The sequence below is a fragment of the Ambystoma mexicanum genome, chromosome 1p (assembly GCF_040938575.1).
Source record: "Ambystoma mexicanum isolate Mex_15411 chromosome 1p, UKY_AmexF1_1, whole genome shotgun sequence".
NCBI lineage: Eukaryota > Metazoa > Chordata > Amphibia > Caudata > Ambystomatidae > Ambystoma > Ambystoma mexicanum.
Genome location: NC_090921.1, coordinates 91,015,971 through 91,035,557, shown reverse-complemented (window position 1 = coordinate 91,035,557; position 19,587 = coordinate 91,015,971). Strand labels below are relative to the sequence as shown.

Sequence of the window (19,587 nt, the reverse complement as noted above, 5' to 3'; positions counted from 1 at the left end):
ATGTTACAGGAGACACATACACAAGGCCCCGGCAACACAAGTATAATGGCCGTATGGGGCAAGCAAAGATACCACACAGAATATTCGACTCAGGCACGAGGAGTCATAACCATACTACATCCATCACTGGGATTCCAGACCAAAAGGACATAAAGAAGACCCCCTGGGGAGATATGTACTGATCTGGGGAGAGGTTGCGGGGAAATCGATCGCATTGGTTAACACCTATGGCCCCAATATAGATGACCCGGACTTTTATCTCAATATACTGGAATTACTGATTACACTAGATACTACTAGTATTGTCTGGGGGGGAGATTTCAATTTAATACTAGACCCAAATCTAGACAGATCCTCCAGAGCCAAGCGGGTGCGGTCTAAAGCATCTATAATCCTAGATCAGGTTAGGCCACAGCTGATGCTACGAGATGCCTGGAGGGCGCTGCATCCGGATGCGAAGGAGTACACGTACTATTCAAGCATGCATGACTCGGAATCTCGCATAGATTATTGGTGGGTGTCGGAAGACATGTTGGGAGGGTTAGAAAGCTGTGAAATATACCCACGAACATTATCTGACCACTCCCCAATATCCCTGGACTTGATGTTTGGGGATGTCCCGAAACCGCAGAAAAGATGGAGAATGCCCACACATATACTCAAAGACCCTAATATCGCGGAGGCACTACATATAGAAATGGAAGAATTCTTCAACAACAATATGGGAACAGTGGATAGATATTCAACATTATGGGAGGCTTTCAAGGTCTGGGTTAGGGGAACTCTGATCTCCAAATCCTCTGGGCTGCTTAAAGCGGTGAGACAGGAACTAACTGAAACAGAAACGCGGCTTCGGCAATTAGAGAACTCTTATAGCGAGACCCGAAATAAGGATACATTAGCTGACATAAATCATCTCCTAAAGGAATTTAATAAGCTTGCCATGAGAGAACTGCAATACATAGCAGCCCGAGCCAGGGCACGTAGATATGGGGAGGGGAACAAGGCGGGAAAAGCTCTGGCCAATATCATCAGGGCGGATCGCCAACACACTCCGATAACATGTATTGAAAGCACGGAGAGTGGAATGGTGACCGGGAGTAGATCCATTAATCTTGAATTCCTGTAATTTTACCAGAAACTGTACTCAAACGCAGACGAGAAAACTGTACCGGAAATACAGGCATACTTGAATAACCTTGAATTCCCGACCCTCCCACCAGACACAAAAATGGCCCTTGATAGCCCAATCACGGAGGAAGAAATCATAGAAGCCATAAAAGCATTGCATTCGGGAAAGGCCCCAGGATCTGACGGGCTGGGGGTGGAGCTATACAAAGAATGTGAAAAGGAACTTGCCCCAATCTTGTTAAAAGTATGGGAGGAAGCGCTGGAACTTGGGGAGCTCCCCGGATCCATGCGAGAAGCTGTAATGACAGTTTTACTGAAGCCCCGCCGTCCCCCACAAGATATGTCATCGTACAGACCATTATCGCTCATCAACGTCAATGCTAAAATTTTCTCCAAAGTCCTGGCAAATAGACTATTTACAAGCATGCCGTCACTGATTCATCCAGATCAGAACGGATTCATCCCTACAAGATCCACTGCGTTCAATTTGCGCAGACTGTTTGCAATAATGGCGCAGATCGGCCCAGAGGCTCAAGCTGTGGCGGTGTCACTGGACGCCGAGAAAGCATTTGATTCGGTGTCCTGGGTGTACCTATTTGAAGTACTAGGAAGATTTGGAATGGGTCCCAATTTCATCAGCTATGTTAAATTACTGTACAAAAAAACCGGGGCGAGGGTCCTTACAAACACTGTGATCTCTGAATTCTTTGCACTGGGCAGAGGTACCAGGAAGGGGTGTCCATTCTCACCAATATTGTTTGCACTGACTATTGAACCAATGGCCATATTGATTAGGCTAAAACACGGGGATAAAGGGATAAGAATGTCCGGCCCACCCCAATCGATTTCTTTATATGCGGATGATACTCTATTATACCTTAGGAACCCTGAGACCAATTTGGCACCTGTAATGTAAGATATAAATTAATTCGCTAAATACTCGGGATATAAAATAAACAACGAAAAATCCGAAATACTACCACTGACACCTCAAACCACATGCCCGGGATCCACGGGAAACCTTAAGTGGGCAACCGGACACATCCAGCTAGTGTCCCGTGACAAAAAAACACTCTTTGTAGACAACTATGAAACGATAATGCAAACGTTGAAGGCAAAATTGCAAACATGGGTCAAGCTACCCATATCCCTAAATGGCAGGGTTGCGATTCTTAAAATGGTCGTGCTCCCTAAGTTATTATATTTATTCACTAATATACCAATCTGGCCAGGCAAAACCTTCTTTGAGAAAATAAGACCAATGGTGGTCTCCTTTGTGTGGGACGGGAATATAAAAAACTGAAGATAGATACCCCATATGACCCAGATGTACCCCTTTGGAAATACCCCGGCATACAACCCACATTGGATAAGACGATACAAAGACACTGGGACCCAGACAGGGAAATCCAAATGCGGGACATGTTCCCGAATGGCAGATTTGTAACGCTCGAGGAACTCAGGGAGGCGTTAGGAGGGGGACCAACCAAAACACTTGAATACCATAGGATGAAATCCGCATTTAATGCACGCTGGCCACTCTTCCCGGACGAGCCACCATCCCATCCCTGCGTACAAGCCGCCACATCTGGTACGGGGCTGGGAGTCTCTAAACTTTATGCACTGGTACAACTACACACACCCACCACAAACCAGGTAAAAGCCAAATGGGAGGAAGACCTGAACTTGAATATCCCGGAAGAAAAATGGGCGAAATACTGTATGCTTACCAAAGCTGTATCCATGAACGCAGGGCTCAGACCTATTCAGTTCAAGATCTTAAATAGACTGCACTACACTCCTGCAAAGATGGCCAAGTTCTCAACGACCCACTCGGGGGACTGCCCTAAATGCAAGGCTAGCCAAGCGGGAACATATCACATGTATTGGGAATGCCCCCCAGTTGCTACATTCTGGAGAGAGGTGGCGGGGATACTTGGAGACATTACGCAGGTCCCTGCGGACATGCATCCACCGAAATACTTGTTCGGAGATATAGGCAAACAAGGTGAAAAGATCAGACGACTATTCAATATAGCCTGTGCTGTGGCCAAACGGTGTATACTGAGATGTTGGACAAGTACCTCTCCGCCAAAAACTGAACATTTTATTCGTGATCTGGCCTACATAAACGAATGTGAGGAACAATACACCATGACTGTGACAACGGGATGTCGCCCCAAGGACATATGGGCCTCGTTCAGAATGTACTTGTGTGAAATGGCCTCTGATGAGGAACCGCCTGTGTAAATTGTTTGTATGATCTCTGATCTATGCTTTTGACAATTATTGAAGTGTATGTACCAACGAATGTGGGTGCAATGAGTTTAATCTGTGTTGACCGTCAGTAACAATAAAAAGAGTTTAAAAAAAAAAAAAGAATGCTAGGCAAAACGTCAAAAGGGGGCGGAGTTGGCAGTTACACCTGGGACTGACTGACACAAGGAGGAAACAATGTAAATATGTGTTACGATGTATTGAAATGTCGTTTTGTAGTTTTAACAATGTAGAGCGGTTATTAGGGTCGTGTTTTAATGTTGGCACCAGGCCTCATATTGTTAAATGGATTAAAACGTAGCCGTTTTTACTTTCCAACCCAAGATGTGGTGTGTGGTGTTCTCCGGTCTCCAATGGCACTGCACCCTTCCTAAGCCAACTGGAAGAGGTTGTTAAAAAGATAGCACATGATTTGAAAGTATGAAGGCAGGACCTACACACGTGCCAAAATACTAAAGAGCAGATGTGTTTTTTGCGAAATCAGATATTGACATGGGGAGTTTAAGAATCCTACAGATCTAAAAAGACAGAACTCCTCAGCATAGACCAGACTGGAAAAGATGAAAAAGAAGAAGCATTTTAAGAACAAAACTTGCAAAGTGTTATGAACTAAAAAAAGAACCTACCAAGAGAACACATGTACTGGCACCTTTAGGAGAAAGACTTTCCTACCGGGAAAAATAGGGAGGTGTACAGAGGACAAAAGCATATGGAAGGCCAGTCAGAGGTGTACGAGAAGAGTCCTCCTGCAACAGACATATTTTGAGTAAAATAATTTTGTTCAGGTAGCATGGTAGACAGATATTATTATCAAATTGCCAAGACATAGCTTACACAAGTTTGCAGATTTCCCAAAATTTGAGAAGGGTCAATATCTGGATGGAAGTTTAAAGACCTAAATCCCACCCAGAGTGAGCTTTCAAAGGAAACAAAGGCAGCAGAATGTCAATATGTATCCTGCCTGCTGCATTCGTAAAGATAAATTACTGGTCAAGAGGTTCCCTGTAGGCCTAGATACTGGCAAGTGGTATAATAACCTGATCCTACGTTAAGAGATTATTAAAAGGCTTTAGTAATGTAAAAGGACACAGCCCGCCTATTTTTCAACTTGTAGTTGGAGTTCACAGCCTCTCTTGCATAACTGCATATACATCTCTGCACCCATTCATCCCAAATGTATGGATCCTGCCTCTCACCCCCGCATCTCGCCCCAACACAATGGACCCAACCACTCTCACCATCATGATGCAGCTTTGTTCAATCGAATAGATTTCCATTCACACCAAGCCAATGCATTCCACCACTCACAATATTCCAATGCTTTCAGTCTTTCACCTCAGCCCACAGATCCCGCCTCTCACCCCAGCTCACAGACACCGCCTCTCACCCCAGCTCACAGACACCGCCTCTCACCCCAGCTCACAGACACCGCCTCTCACCCCAGCTCACAGACACCGCCTCTCACCCCAGCTCACAGACACCGCCTCTCACCCCAGCTCACAGACACCGCCTCTCACCCCAGCTCAGACACCGCCTCTCACCCCAGCTCACAGACACCGCCTCTCAATCCATCCCACAGACACCGCCTCTCAACCCAGCTCACAGACACCGCCTCTCACCCCAGCTCACAGACACCGCCTCTCACCCCAGCTCACAGACACCGCCTCTCACCCCAGCTCACAGACACCGCCTCTCAACCCATCCCACAGACACCGCCTCTCAACCCAGCCCACAGACACCGCCTCTCAACCCAGCCCACAGACACCGCCTCTCAACCCAGCCCACAGACACCGCCTCTCAACCCAGCCCAGACACCGCCTCTCATCCCCAGACCACCGATCCCGTCTCTCACCCCAGCCCACCGATCCCGCCTCTCATCCCCAACCCACCGATCCCTCCTCTCGTCCCCAACTCACCAATCCCGCCTCTCGTCCCCAACTCACCAATCCCGCCTCTCGTCCCCAACTCACCAATCCCGCCTCTCGTCCCCAAACCACCGACCCTCTGAGGACCGTCGCCCGCTCTACACACAGTGGCGGCGCCAGCATCTCTGCTTGCTTTCTTCTTCCTCTGCAACTACTCCACCTCCAGGCTCTTCTTCTAATGGCCTGCAACATTCCACCTATTGCTTTTGTGGTTATAGTGTCTCACTATGTGAGAGAGGGTATGTCCAGACGTGGGTCCCTTGCTCGCTGCGCCACAGGGAACCAAGCTGCACCTCACTGAGTAGTCCCAACAAGGCCGAAACATGTCTGGGGTTGCTTGTGTTTTCTGTGCAGAGAGACCTGGCCTAGCAGTTCGGGCTGGGCTACTACCATAGGTGGCAGTACCTGACTGATTTGCACATGGCTAGACCCCTTGCAAAGGCACAGAAAAGCTAAAAATCGGTGATGTGGATGGTTGCCCAGAGCAATGCCAGGGGTTCAGATTCATTCAAAACCTTCCACCCATCACTTATGTGGCTGCACCTGAGGGGGCCATTTATATTCAGAAGTCCTGCTAAGGTGTGGGTCATTGGAACCATTAGCCTGCTTTTGGCAGTTTAGTGCCTCTTTCTCCCTCTTCCTCGTCCCAGTACTTAAGGCATTGTGGGACTTGCAATGTATTCAAGGGGTTTTCCCAGTCTTCTTGACCTGGTTCCCCACTCAAGTGATCCTCCCGCAGGACACCACCACCAAGGTTAGGCTCAGGAAGCGTCTGCCTTTCCCTGGCCACATGAGAAGGGTCCCAGGCCAGGTTTTCTGGGAGAATCGCCTCCGATTCATCACAGTGGTAGCACATCACATATTCTTACAGCATGTAGAAGTGGGAGATCGCCAGCACGCAGCAATATAGATCACACACGTGATATGTCTGCCATTACTATCCTCAAGACCAAAACAATGAAATCCTCCATGATTTCTTCCATGTGAACTTTTCTTATATAATGTCCACTTATAAAGATCATCTGATACCATTACAGGCGCTTATGATAGAAATGCGGAGTGAAAATCAAGACTCTCTGAAATGCATAAGTACTTGGAACGAGTCGGCTCACAGAGAAAGGCTTGGTTTAGTCCTTTAACTTTCCGCGGGCAGGAGACCTATCGATATTCTGGGTGGAATTTAGATGTTTAAACTTCCATCCAGACATTGATCCTTCCCAAAGTTTAAGAAATCTGCGGAGCTAAGAATACAAAGCTATGTCTTGACAATTCAATAATAATGCTCCATCTACACGAAACCATTTCATACACATTTGAAGACATGGTCTTTCTCCTTTTATAACAGCTCAGAAATGCCACAAAGAGATAGGTGGAGAATGGCAAAGCCTTATTGAGAGAACAAAGAAGGACTGCCCGTTAGGCGGGCAAAACAAAATGATGGCTCAAGATTTGCTGATGAACACAAGTAGCATTTGGGTGGAACGGCAGACTACCGATGAGAAGCAGAGTGGCTGGGTAAACAAGGAGCCTTGAGAACCAGGCACAGTGTCTTACACCTACTCAACAGACACCAGTGGAAGGAGCTTGGCGAGGATTCCCTACGAGAGCTCTTTCCTGGTTGGTCTGCTTGTCTTGGGGTTCGCGCTTTGATGTTTTGCCATTGGTTTTCCACGAGCTTCATTAAGTCACCAGCACATAGCGCCCTGATGAAGAGGTTTACTTTATGAGGCTTTCACATCAGCTGAGGCTTTGGGCCATGGTCCATCACATACCTCGTTTTTGCAATGTCCACGGGCATGGAGGCAGCGGTGGTCACAAGCCCGCTGATCATACTCGCACAGAAATGGCAAAGGATATTGTCTCTGAAGTAGCCTAGATGGAAAGAAAGAAGAAGAAGTCAAGTACTCATTCACAGTGAAGATGGCAGACATGGCATGGCATGAACAGTGCTTGCAAGACCCCCTGGGACCACGGATAAGTTCATTGGTCTGTGACAAAAGCGCCAAGCATGTTTCGGCTCTGCTGCAACGTTTGCTCTCCATCGCCTCATCCTAATGTTATCGTTGCATCTAGGAGGACGCATTCACCTCCGAGGTTCATACACCAGTGCACAATACACATTGTGCATGGACGGCCACTAGCAACGACTTCCCTTTCTGAATCTGCCCCCTCCTACTGTGGCATCAAGGCAGGGGAGTAGGGTACTCAGCTGCTAGAACCTCACCAATGCTTGTCCAGAGAAGGGAGAGGAACACAACACCGCTTTTCTCAATAGAAGAATTCATTTTGCAGAACCTTTAATTAGCCACATCTTGTATCAAGCAGTTCGGCATTCCCCCCCCCCCCCCCGCACCCCCCCCACGTGCCATTGTTTAACGTTTTAAAATAACAGTGAAGATAGTTAAATGAAACTGAAAATAATGCAAGTAAAGACTACACAAAGTATTCAAGAAGGTCAGTGTCCTGTGTGACCTTTACATGCCACAGCATGTAAACCCTGGAGTGGAAAGGACCCTTTGCTTTATGTAGCCTGCAGCCTGAAAAGCAATGATGTCGAGCTTCATGTCCCTTCTGTAGCAGCCCTTGCAATACATTGCAAACAGTCATTAGAAGAGAGGGTTCCCCTTGGTACACATTATCAAGGTAACCCCATTCCCCTTCTGTAACAGCATCTTTAACAACCTATAACCACGGATAGTGTAAGAGCCCTTTCCCTTCTGTAACAGCATCTTTAACAGCCTGTAACCACCAAAAGTGTAAGAGCCCTTTCCCTTCTGTAACAGCATCTTCAACAGCCTGTAACCACGGACAGTGCAAGAGCCCTTTCCCTTCTGTAACAGCATCTTCAACAGCCTGTAACCACGGACAGTGCAAGAGCCCTTTCCCTTCTGTAACAGCATCTTCAACAGCCTGTAACCACGGACAGTGTAAGAGCCCTTTCCCTTCTGTAACAGCATCTTCAACAGCCTGTAACCACGGACAGTGTAAGAGCCCTTTCCCTTCTTTAACAGCATCTTCAACAGCCTGTAACCACGCACAGTGTAAGAGCCCTTTCCCTTCTGTAACAGCATCTTTAACAGCCTGTAACCACGGACAGTGTAAGAACCCTTTCTCATCTGTAAACAGCATATTTAGCAGTGTCTGTAACCACCAAAACTGTAAGAATCCCATCTCCTTAGTAAACAGCATATCTAGCACTGTCTGTAACCACAGATAGTGTAAGAACCCTTTTTTCTTCTGAAAACAGTGTATTTAACAGTCTAACTACCAATAGGTAAGAACCCTATGTCTTCCGTAAACAGCATATTTAGCAGTCTGTAACCACGGACAGTGCAAGAACCCTACCTCTTCTGCGAACAGCATATGTGACAGTCTGTAACCACGGACAGCGTTACGACCCTTTCTCATCTGTAAACAGCGTATGAACAGCCTGTAACCACGGACAGTGCAAGAACCAGTTCTCATCTGTAAACAGCGTATTTAGCAGTGTCTGTAACCACCAAAAGTGTAAGAACCCCATCTCTTCTGTAAACAGCATATCTAGCAGTGTCTGTAACCACGAACAGTGTAAGAACCCCATATCTTCTGAAAAGAGCATATTCAACAGTCTGTGTCCAACTTCAACGTACGAATAAGGTCACTTGGTTAAACAGCACATCCACCAATGGGTGTTGCAACCAGTTGCAATGTAAGCCTCTTTTCCCGTCTGTAAAACACATTTAACAGTCTTTAACCAACATCTGTGTAAGAACTATTTAATTTCTATAAACATCCCAGAACCACCAGAACTGTAAAAGTAACATTCTCTTTCCTTCACGCACACAACAGTCTACAATCAAGAACATTTTCAATTCCGTAAGACCCACAGTCAACAGTCTGTTACCATTAGAACTATAAAGAACCACCTCTGGCTTTTAGGCTGTACACTGCATCCTGAACCACCACTATCACTGCCTCAGGCACAATCCAGACCCTCCCCCCACTTTATGAACAGAGCAGTTTCCACTATGGAGGCTACATAACCACTGCTTGGAATGCCCTACCCAAAGAGTTTACTTGAGCAATAAAACCACATTCTGTAACTTCAACAAGGTAAAGAATAGGCTAGGGCCTGTAAGCAGCCCTGGACAATGGAAATGGAGGCTCTCTGGAGTGTGTATCCAGGCTGGAGACCATTGGCCATCAGCTAAATGGCACTAGTCTATGGTTGGCATGGCAGGTCTCTGGTCGCCAAGTGTTCTGCTTAGACGCCCACAGTCCTGCACGGAGTCTTCCATGATATATATGTATGTACCCTGGCTGGCTCCCCGATATGTGAATGGATGACCTCTGGTCCATGGGTATTTTGCGGTCTACATAGTCCCTAGCCAAGCACCCAGAGCATCGAAAGGAGGTTCCCAAAGGGTCACCGTTCTGTTGTTCCTGGGTATTTTCTAGTCCTAGTACAAGGGAGTCCATGGATTCTGGCAGGGGCCCCTATGTCATTAATAGACTCTACCTGAGCGCTGAGTACCCTGCCAAATGCAGCCATCGCCATGAACCGACGCGCACTCCATTATCATGCCCACAGTGCCACTGTGAAACTGAACGGGCTTGCCAATCAGTCTATTTTGGCGGTGCACTGCACTTGCTCTCTGGTTCTACGTAACAAATGCCAGGAGATAACTGCCACCAGCAGAAACAGCACTTTTTTACAGGCTGCGCTCACGCCATATTCTGCTTACTCCTCCCTTCCGCTGCATCCAAATCAAGTCCTAGCTATCCCAATGTATGTGGGGGCGAAAGGGAAGATCACTGCCAGGTGGTATCAGCCTCCAGAATACTGATATGATCCAAATCTCTGTAGCTTTGCTTCCATCTTCACTGCACCACAACAGAGAACCCCACATAAGCAGAGCTTTATTTGCTGTGTATTGCCCCCTTCACTAGAATTCACACTAAGCTAGTAATGCGACGGTGTAAAGTGCATTGAGGGCCACAAAGAGCATCCAATTGGCGCAAGGATCTGTGGTGCCTGATGCCTTCATGAGAGAGGAGAATAAATCCAGTACCAGATAAGCCCACGTGGGTGAAACGCTAGACCTACGTCAGCCACTTACCGGAATCCAACAAGAACTGCTTGGACTGGGAGTAGGAAGCCAGCTGGGCAGCATTTACCACTACCGCTCGGGCCATGGTGGGCACACAACCCTGAAACAGAGAGAGCAAGGGTCAGTGACAAGCGGTGCAATCACTGTGCAGGTCAGAAAGAGAGAGAGGGTGGCAGGTCGGCCTGTCTCGCATGTGGACCACTAATGATGCGATGAGCAAAGCCAGCCATCCTCTGCTCGGGTGTCCAGCACACATGCAGACCAGAATAAAAGAGGAAGCACACTCACACTCACACTCCAAACCTGAAAAAATGATTGACCCTTCAAATTTAAGGAATGATTTATGGCCACAGATTGGCAAAGTGCACAGGCGCAGAGCACATGCTTACGTGCTTACCTTAGGGCTTACACAATAAGAGCAGGGGAGGAGCCGTGGAGGCAGAAATGGAAGGACGCGTTTTCTTCATCAGATTGCTAGAGTAGCGAGTGACAGCAACATGCACTCTCTTTTCAGGCCCTCAGACTTGGACAACTACTGAGCCCACCCTCTGCCTGCCACTGCGCTGTGAGAAGATTGCCTCTCCTGCTGGCAGGCAGTCCTACTGAGCCCACCCGCTGCCTGCCACTGGGCTGTGAGAGGATTGCCTCTCCTGCTAGCAGGCAGTCCTACTCCTGCTGGCAGGCAGTCCTACTGAGCCCACCCTCTACCTGCCACTGGACTGTGAGAAGGTTGCCTCTCCTGCTGGCAGGCAGTCCTACTCAGCCCACCCTCTGCCTGCCACTGGGCTGCGAGAAGGTTGCCTCTCCTGCTGGCAGGCAGTCCTACTGAGCCCACCCGCTGCCTGCCACTGGGCTGTGAGAGGATTGCCTCTCCTGCTAGCAGGCAATCCTACTCCTGCTGGCAGGCAGTCCTACTGAGCCCACCCTCTGCCTGCCACTGGGCTGTGAGAGGATTGCCTCTCCTGCTGGCAGGCAGTCCTACTCCTGCTGGCAGGCAGTCCTACTGAGCCCACCCTCTGCCTGCCACTGGGCTGTGAGAGGATTGCCTCTCCTGCTGGCAGGCAGTCCTACTGAGCCCACCCGCTGCCTGCCACTGAGCCCACCCTCTGCCTGCCACTGGGCTGTGAGAGGATTGCCTCTCCTGCTGGCAGGCAGTCCTACTGAGCCCGCCCTCTGCCTGCCACTGCGCTGTGAGAAGATTGCCTCTCCTGCTGGCAGGCAGTCCTACTGAGCCCGCCCTCTGCCTGCCACTGCGCTGTGAGAAGATTGCCTCTCCTGCTGGCAGGCAGTCCTACTGAGCCCGCCCTCTGCCTGCCACTGCGCTGTGAGAAGATTGCCTCTCCTGCTAGCAGGCAGTCCTACTCCTGCTGGCAGGCAGTCCTACTCAGCCCACCCTCTGCCTGCCACTGGGCTGCGAGAAGGTTGCCTCTCCTGCTAGCAGGCAGTCCTACTCCTGCTGGCAGGCAGTCCTACTCAGCCCACCCTCTGCCTGCCACTGGGCTGCGAGAAGGTTGCCTCTCCTGCTGGCAGGCAGTCCTACTGAGCCCACCCTCTGCCTGCCACTGCGCTGTGAGAAGATTGCCTCTCCTGCTGGCAGGCAGTCCTACTCCTGCTGGCAGGCAGTCCTACTCAGCCCACCCTCTGCCTGCCACTGGGCTGCGAGAAGGTTGCCTCTCCTGCTGGCAGGCAGTCCTACTGAGCCCACCCGCTGCCTGCCACTGAGCCCACCCTCTGCCTGCCACTGCGCTGTGAGAAGATTGCCTCTCCTGCTAGCAGGCAGTCCTACTCCTGCTGGCAGGCAGTCCTACTGAGCCCACCCTCTGCCTGCCACTGCGCTGTGAGAAGATTGCCTCTCCTGCTAGCAGGCAATCCTACTCCTGCTGGCAGGCAGTCCTACTGAGCCCACCCTCTGCCTGCCACTGGGCTGTGAGAGGATTGCCTCTCCTGCTGGCAGGCAGTCCTACTCAGCCCACCCTCTGCCTGCCACTGGGCTGCGAGAAGGTTGCCTCTCCTGCTGGCAGGCAGTCCTACTGAGCCCACCCGCTGCCTGCCACTGAGCCCACCCTCTGCCTGCCACTGGGCTGTGAGAAGGTTGCCTCTCCTGCTGGCAGGCAGTCCTACTGAGCCCACCTTCTGCCTGCCACTGGGCTGTGAGAGGATTGCCTCTCCTGCTGGCAGGCAGTCCTACTGAGCCCACCCTCTGCCTGCCACTGGGCTGTGAGAAGGTTGCCTCTCCTGCTGGCAGGCAGTCCTACTGAGCCCACCACCCTCTGCCTGCCACTGGGCTGTGAGAAGGTTGCCCCTCCTGCTGGCAGGCAGTCCTACTGAGCCCACCCTCTGCCTGCCACTGGGCTGTGAGAAGACTGCCTCTCCTGCTGGCAGGCAGTCCTACTGAGCCCACCCTCTGCCTGCCACTGGGCTGTGAGAAGACTGCCTCTCCTGATGGCAGGCAATCCTACTGAGCCCACCCTCTGCCTGCCACTGGGCTGTGAGAAGATTGAGAAGACTGCCTCTCCTGCTGGAAGGCAGTCCTACTGAGCCCACCCTCTGCCTGCCACTGGGCTGTGAGAAGACTGCCTCTCCTGCTGGCAGGCAGTCCTACTGAGCCCATCCTCTGCCTGCCACTGGGCTGTGAGAAGGTTGCCTCTCCTGCTGGCAGGCAGTCCTACTGAGCCCATCCTCTGCCTGCCACTGGGCTGTGAGAAGGTTGCCTCTCCTGCTGGCAAGCAGTCCCTCTGCAGCACAATGGCAAGCTAAGGAACTGTTCGGACACTCTGGAACCACACGGAGACTCAGTCTGGAGGATGATCTTGTCCCAGAAAGCGCTCTCGTAGGGCGGAAGCAATGCAGTGGCCTGCTGCACCCAAAATTCCACATAATCTGTCCCAGAGTCTCCCAGCCAGACGGGAATACACTCACAAAAATGCCAAAAAAGGACTCTTAAGCATGCAGCAAAAGCTTAGCAAGCTCTGTGCAGGGCTAATGTATCGTCTAAAAAGAAAAGAGAAAGAGAGAGAGAGATTGTGAAAGAGAGAGAAAGAGAGAGAGAGAGAGAGAAAGAGAGAGAGAGAGAGAGAGAGAGAGAGAGACACAGACAGACAGAGACTACGGCGCATAAGCTTGCTGGCCTCCGCCAGGCCTGCCTGAGTAGAATCCCGGCCAGACAAGCTTAATCTACATACCCTGCCATGGAAAAGGCGTTGGTAAAGGTTCACAACTAAAGGACACCAAATTGCTTATAGCTGTAGAACTGGGACCTTGAGCGTCACCCAGCCAAACCAGGAAGGGTTTACCTTGATAGTCTATCATGCTAGAAAAGAGGAGTCTTTCACTACAAAGCTCTCCCCCTCTCCGGGTCAGCTCGGAGTGCAGAGATGGAAACGTCCTTGAAAGTGAAGAGAATAGAGGCGAGACCTCTTGGAATCTGAACCGCATCTGTATAGGTGTAACCCGCCTTCACCTGCTAATGACACAAGGACTCTGAGAAGCACACGTATGTTCAGACCTACCCGCCACATGGTGGTGATCCCCTCTTCCCGGGATATCCGGATCAAGGCATTAAAGACATTGGAATACCCTCGCCTCTGATCCAAGGGCAGCCTGTGAAAAAGAATACAGAAAAAGAACTGAGCATTCACGTGTGTCTGCAGAGCAATAGGCACAAGAACATGTTGCTTAACCAGGAAGACTCTGTGTCTAGTAGTGGTATCTTCATGCGTGTTGGGCTACTGACGCCCTGGGCATGAGGAGGAGGATATCAGATCAATGGACAAGCCCTTGTGAGCGCTTTCTAACCTGCGTAGGGCCAAGCATTTATTTTGTTTGAGCCCCAACAACATCAAAAGCCACCACAATATCTAGAACTCTAACCCCATCTGAGATTTCTTAAAACAACTGGTAAAATGGCAGCATGTGGCATTGCGCAGGTGGGGCAGGACGGTGAGAGGGAAGAAGTGTGCCACATGCGACACAAGGAGAGCCAGACTGGAATAGTATCGATAAAGGGGAGAGTATTCTTTTTCAGCATCACGTCCCCTTTGGAGTTGCCTACCTCCTACAGCGAGGAATTCCCATAGAGGGCACGGGTTTAAGAGCGATCATGGACACAGGGAACTGTCAGGCCAGTTTCGCCCATCTAAGCATCTCTGCAGACACTTGCATTAGTAAATTCTGTCCACTGAACTGTACAAGGATGTTTTCCAAGCTGCAGAGAAGCAAAGGAGCCCAGGAAGGCTACCTTGAACCACCCAATTTACTTGCTATCTGGTGAATAACATTTAGGCTACAATTAACTGTCTTGACACGTTAATGTCCAAGCTATACCCAGATAAGAAACTCAAAGACAGACCTGAAGAAAATGTAACCAATTTACAAGAATATCTACAACAATGAAAGGACGAAACCCCGGATGGGCACAAACGCGCCGGAGGCTGAGCTCCAAAAACAGTAAATGGCTTTTGACTGACTGTGCATGGCTTGTACTAACTCATCTTGCAGTAGTAAACTCAACTAACCAGTCTAACTCCCATTACGAAAATCTTAAGTTACGCTTCAAATTTGCCAAAGGAGCAGCCGCCAGTACCAACTGTATAAACAACACAATTGAGCAAGTTCATGGTAGTCTAACTGCTGAAATAGAAATACTGAATCCTGAGTTTGTCAAAACATGACTCGTGGACACAGGTTTTCTGAAAAAGTCTGTATACTGAATTTATAAAGCATAGGATATTCAACATTAAAGTTGAGTGTGCTGACGGTCGATCGGCCGTCTCCTGCGCGGCTCACAGTGCTTGTCTCACTGAGTTCTCTAGTTTCCTTCCCAAGGGACCTGTAGAGAATGTGAAAGCAAGACAATTTGGTATTTCAAATAGTTGTCATTTGATTTGTATAACTCAGGTACTACACCATGTATGTTTTAATGTTGAATATCCTACGCTTTATAAATTCAAGTGCATCTTTACACTAACTGCACACAATTTGAATAAAAACTGCAGTATACAGACTTTCAAAAAACCTGTGTCTAACCGAGTCATGTTTTGACAAACCCAGGATTCAGTATTTCTTTTTCAGCAGTTAGACTACCATGACCTTCCTCGATTGTGTTGTTTATATATAAGTGTACCTACCTGGGCAGAGCAAGGCAGTAACCAGACGTCCCGTTCAATATTTATGCCAGTACCAACAGGCCATCAGCTCTGCAAGCCTCGAAGACTGATGGCGCTTGGCATGCAGCTGTAGTAATCATGATGAAGTAATGTGGTCCTGGTTTCCTGCGTTACAAAAACTGTGTAGACCACACACAACTTAATTCAAGATCAATTCCTACAGTATTATTACCAGTAATAGCATGCCCAGGGAGGAGGCACACGTTACACTATTAATCACCAGACCTATTTGAAGCAATATGCCTGAAGCGGCCCTCTCTACACATCCCCGCGACATTATAATAAAGAATGCCCGATCATTCGGCCCTTCTGGCCGCATTCTCTGCACCGACACTCAGCATTTGGTCTCTCCTTCCAAGCCGCTTGAACCAAAATAACCTTCTTCCTTCTCCTTTCCTTATAAGTAATGATGAACACCATCAAGGCCCGCTGCGGTGCAGCACATATCTTCCCTCACTGAGGAGTTGGTGGATAAAAATGCTGCCTCATTCCCACAATCTCTAAGGATTTCCTTAACCTCTTCAACGCTCGTCTAGTTAGCTGGATTATATCATATGGGACTAGAAGAGGGTGTTTTTAGTAGTCAGTGGTTTGTACCTTACTATGACTCAATAATGGCTGGATGAAGCATTTGAAAAAAGAACATTCCACAATACACGCATGATTGAAACAATTTATAACTCCAATATATTTTCACAAAATCAAATATGCCCAAAAAACTCAGAGGATAGAATTTGGCCCAAGTTCCAGTCATTCATTCAACCAAGGCCACTTGCCTCAGCAATCTTCCTTCAGGCTTCACAGTCAATCAATATATACAAAAGTACAACTTACCCTCACTAGTTGGGGGGCAGGGATCGGGCCGAGGCACGACCGTCACCAAACTTGGTGTCAAACCTACTCTTTGCATTCAGTAGGGACATGCACGAGATCCACATTGTTCTCAGCGACCTGCACATTGGCCTTCCTCATTGCGCCCACACACACACACGTCTTTTTACCCATGATCTTAGGAACCTACTGTAGTTGATGCGCCTGGTGCATCTGCTGGACATCAATCACTGTTGACTAAATGACAACTGGTCCAGGAACAGCATAAGACTGCCAGAGAGGTTCAATTCTATTGTTAGACGTGCATACGATTTTGTTTTACAATAGCTTCCAATACATTACAGGAGGGCAACTATTCCAAAATAGCTTGGCACATCCAATGACACATTCCTTTGAATTGCAACGAGAGGCTCATACCATGCAAGAATTGGGTGGATTAGCACAGTCTGAAATTTAAATTAACAAAGACAACATAAAACTAACAAATAATGTCAACAGTTCTGCAAATGGTCTCAGTGCCCTACATAGTCTCAATAGGACTCTTTCACAAAATCATGTATATAGTGTGTACTACATGTTGCAATAGCTATTAAATATATGACAAGTTGGTACTCATTTCAAAGTCAGCGATGTTCTTGGAGCTTGCATGCTCTAAAATGACCACCGTTAAATATGGATGAGCCAAGCTTTCACATGACCATAATACGGCCCACACTAGTCAAACCACGCCTCCAAACTTCCCTGGCCTGCAACATTCTCATAATGCTTCAGGACATTCTAGGTTTTAAATTACTAACCATGTACATTCAACACACATCCTCTGAAGTTCTTGCAGGTCCTCCTTCACATAAGATAACCCAAACATTCTATATTTCAACGAGTGTGCGGTCCAAAGTCTCACAGACTCCTCTTTATCCCTGGGTGTAGGTCAAAGCGCGAGTAATGACCGTTCTTTCAAAATATACCAAGCTTCTCAAACTTGGCAAGGGTGCCGTCTCACCCGTTAACTCGGGATTTGCTCCACAAAGGTCAACTCCTGCAGGAGCCACGTGCTCAGGGGTCATGGGAGGTGGTCATGGTCAACGGGTAAGAGTACTTTCAGCTCAAAGAGAAAAGGCCAAAGATTAAAGAAAGAAAATATCCAATAAAGAGGCAGAAAGGGCCAGAAAGGTTCAGCCGACTGGTTATGTCCCAGAACCTACCCAATCCTGTTTCTACATGCTTTTTAGAGAAGCGTGTGCAAAATATGTTTTCGTGTTTTATTATGGAACCCATCTCTCGAAAGGAGCAAAGGTAATTTAATTTTGTTAATTAGCGTCCAAAAAATTACAAGAGATCTTCCTAGGTGCAATACTAAATGTAATATCAATGCTTAAAATGTCTGCCTGGTAGACCCAGAATTTTAAAGAAGCTGTTATTTATTTATTTGTATATAGCTCGAAAACTTTTACAAATTAAAATCATCAAAACCTAAATGTATAAGACATAAAATCAAATAATGCAAGTTATTAACATCACATTTTACACATTACGAACAGGACACTATATAGTCCTTCCAAGTCAGAGAATCCACCCCTTGACACTTATACACGAGGCCAGCCAGGTCCCACCCGGTTGTATAACAGAGGTTAGTTGTTCAGATGTACTTATCATCCCAGGCAAGATCATCACATTGTGTGTTGAGCGAGGTTCCCAGAGCAGATTCCTTAGCGACTAAAAACACTCTTTAAGATTATAAATACTAAAATGTACTAGCCATCAAATAACAGATGATTAAAATAGAGTACAAACTACTACAATACAAGGAATCTACGACATACATATTGTTCCTTAGTGATCCTTGGGTAATAATTTCTGAATGGTACACCAAAGTCTATACGAGGCCAGCTGTACCCTTTCACTCTCCGTGTTGAGGCAAACATTCCAAAATGCATCCAGCTTTATAGACTCAATTAATTGTGCACAAAACCACCCATTGTGGTCATAATAGCTGGTCCCAAGACTGAGCACTCTGCAAATAGATGTTTAGCAGTTTCAATCGAATCCCGGCTATTACAGATGCAACAAGTCCTATACTGCTGATGGATATTAAGGTGAGCCCCACAAGTTACAAACAGTGCGAGTTGATTTATGCAGGACTATCTTTGAGCCGTAAATACAAGTGTGTGACATTTGAGACGCAAGCATATTTATTTATTTTGACATTTATTCACAGCGCACAAAACCCTCACGTATCTAGGCGCTAGTTACAGAAAGTGCTTCATAAGAATATGCTTCGTATACATACTAGTGGAGGCTCTCCCCAAGTGCAAAGAGCTCCAACTGAGATGCATACCACGGACATGGTAAGCGAGAGAAAACATACGGGTAAGGCCTCTCCTCTTGTTGCAAGGGGCTACATCAGACATCATTCAAGGAACATAGTAGGTTAAAATACATGCAGAGAAAGCCTCTCCTTCCGTTGCGAGGAGCCACATCAGGCATACATTCAGGTACAAGTGGGCATAGAACTCAATGCTGGCAAGGCCTCACCTCATGTTGCGGGGAGCTACATCAGGCATACATTCAGGTACAAGTGGGCATAGAACTCAATGCTGGCAAGGCCTCACCTCATGTTGCGGGGAGCTACATCAGGCATACATTCAGGTACAAGTGGGCATAGAACTCAATGCTGGCAAGGCCTCACCTCATGTTGCGGGGAGCCACATCAGGCATACATTCAGGTACAAGTGGGCATAGAACTCAATGCTGGCAAGGCCTCACCTCATGTTGCGGGGAGCCACATCAGGCATACATTCAGGTACAAGTGGGCATAGAACTCAATGCTGGCAAGGCCTCACCTCATGTTGCGGGGAGCCACATCAGGCATACATTCAGGTACAAGTGGGCATAGAACTCAATGCTGGCAAGGCCTCACCTCATGTTGCGGGGAGCCACATCAGGCATACATTCAGGTACAAGTGGGCATAGAACTCAATGCTGGCAAGGCCTCACCTCATGTTGCGGGGAGCCACATCAGGCATACATTCAGGTACAAGTGGGCATAGAACTCAATGCTGGCAAGGCCTCACCTCATGTTGCGGGGAGCCACATCAGGCATACATTCAGGTACAAGTGGGCATAGAACTCAATGCTGGCAAGGCCTCACCTCATGTTGCGGGGAGCCAC

General features: G+C 48.2%; 1 protein-coding gene across 1 annotated transcript in view; it reads right to left on the bottom strand.

The window, feature by feature from the left end:
* Positions 1-19,587, bottom strand: part of SLC25A11 (solute carrier family 25 member 11) — a 143,433-nt gene that overhangs the window by 54,626 nt on the left and 69,220 nt on the right. Inside the window, exons 4-6 of the mRNA XM_069643856.1 lie at positions 13,933-14,023; positions 10,433-10,523; positions 7,106-7,205 (exon numbers count right to left, since the gene is read on the bottom strand). Coding sequence (XP_069499957.1) covers positions 7,106-7,205; positions 10,433-10,523; positions 13,933-14,023 — 282 coding nt within the window. The remainder of the gene's footprint in view (positions 1-7,105; positions 7,206-10,432; positions 10,524-13,932; positions 14,024-19,587) is intronic.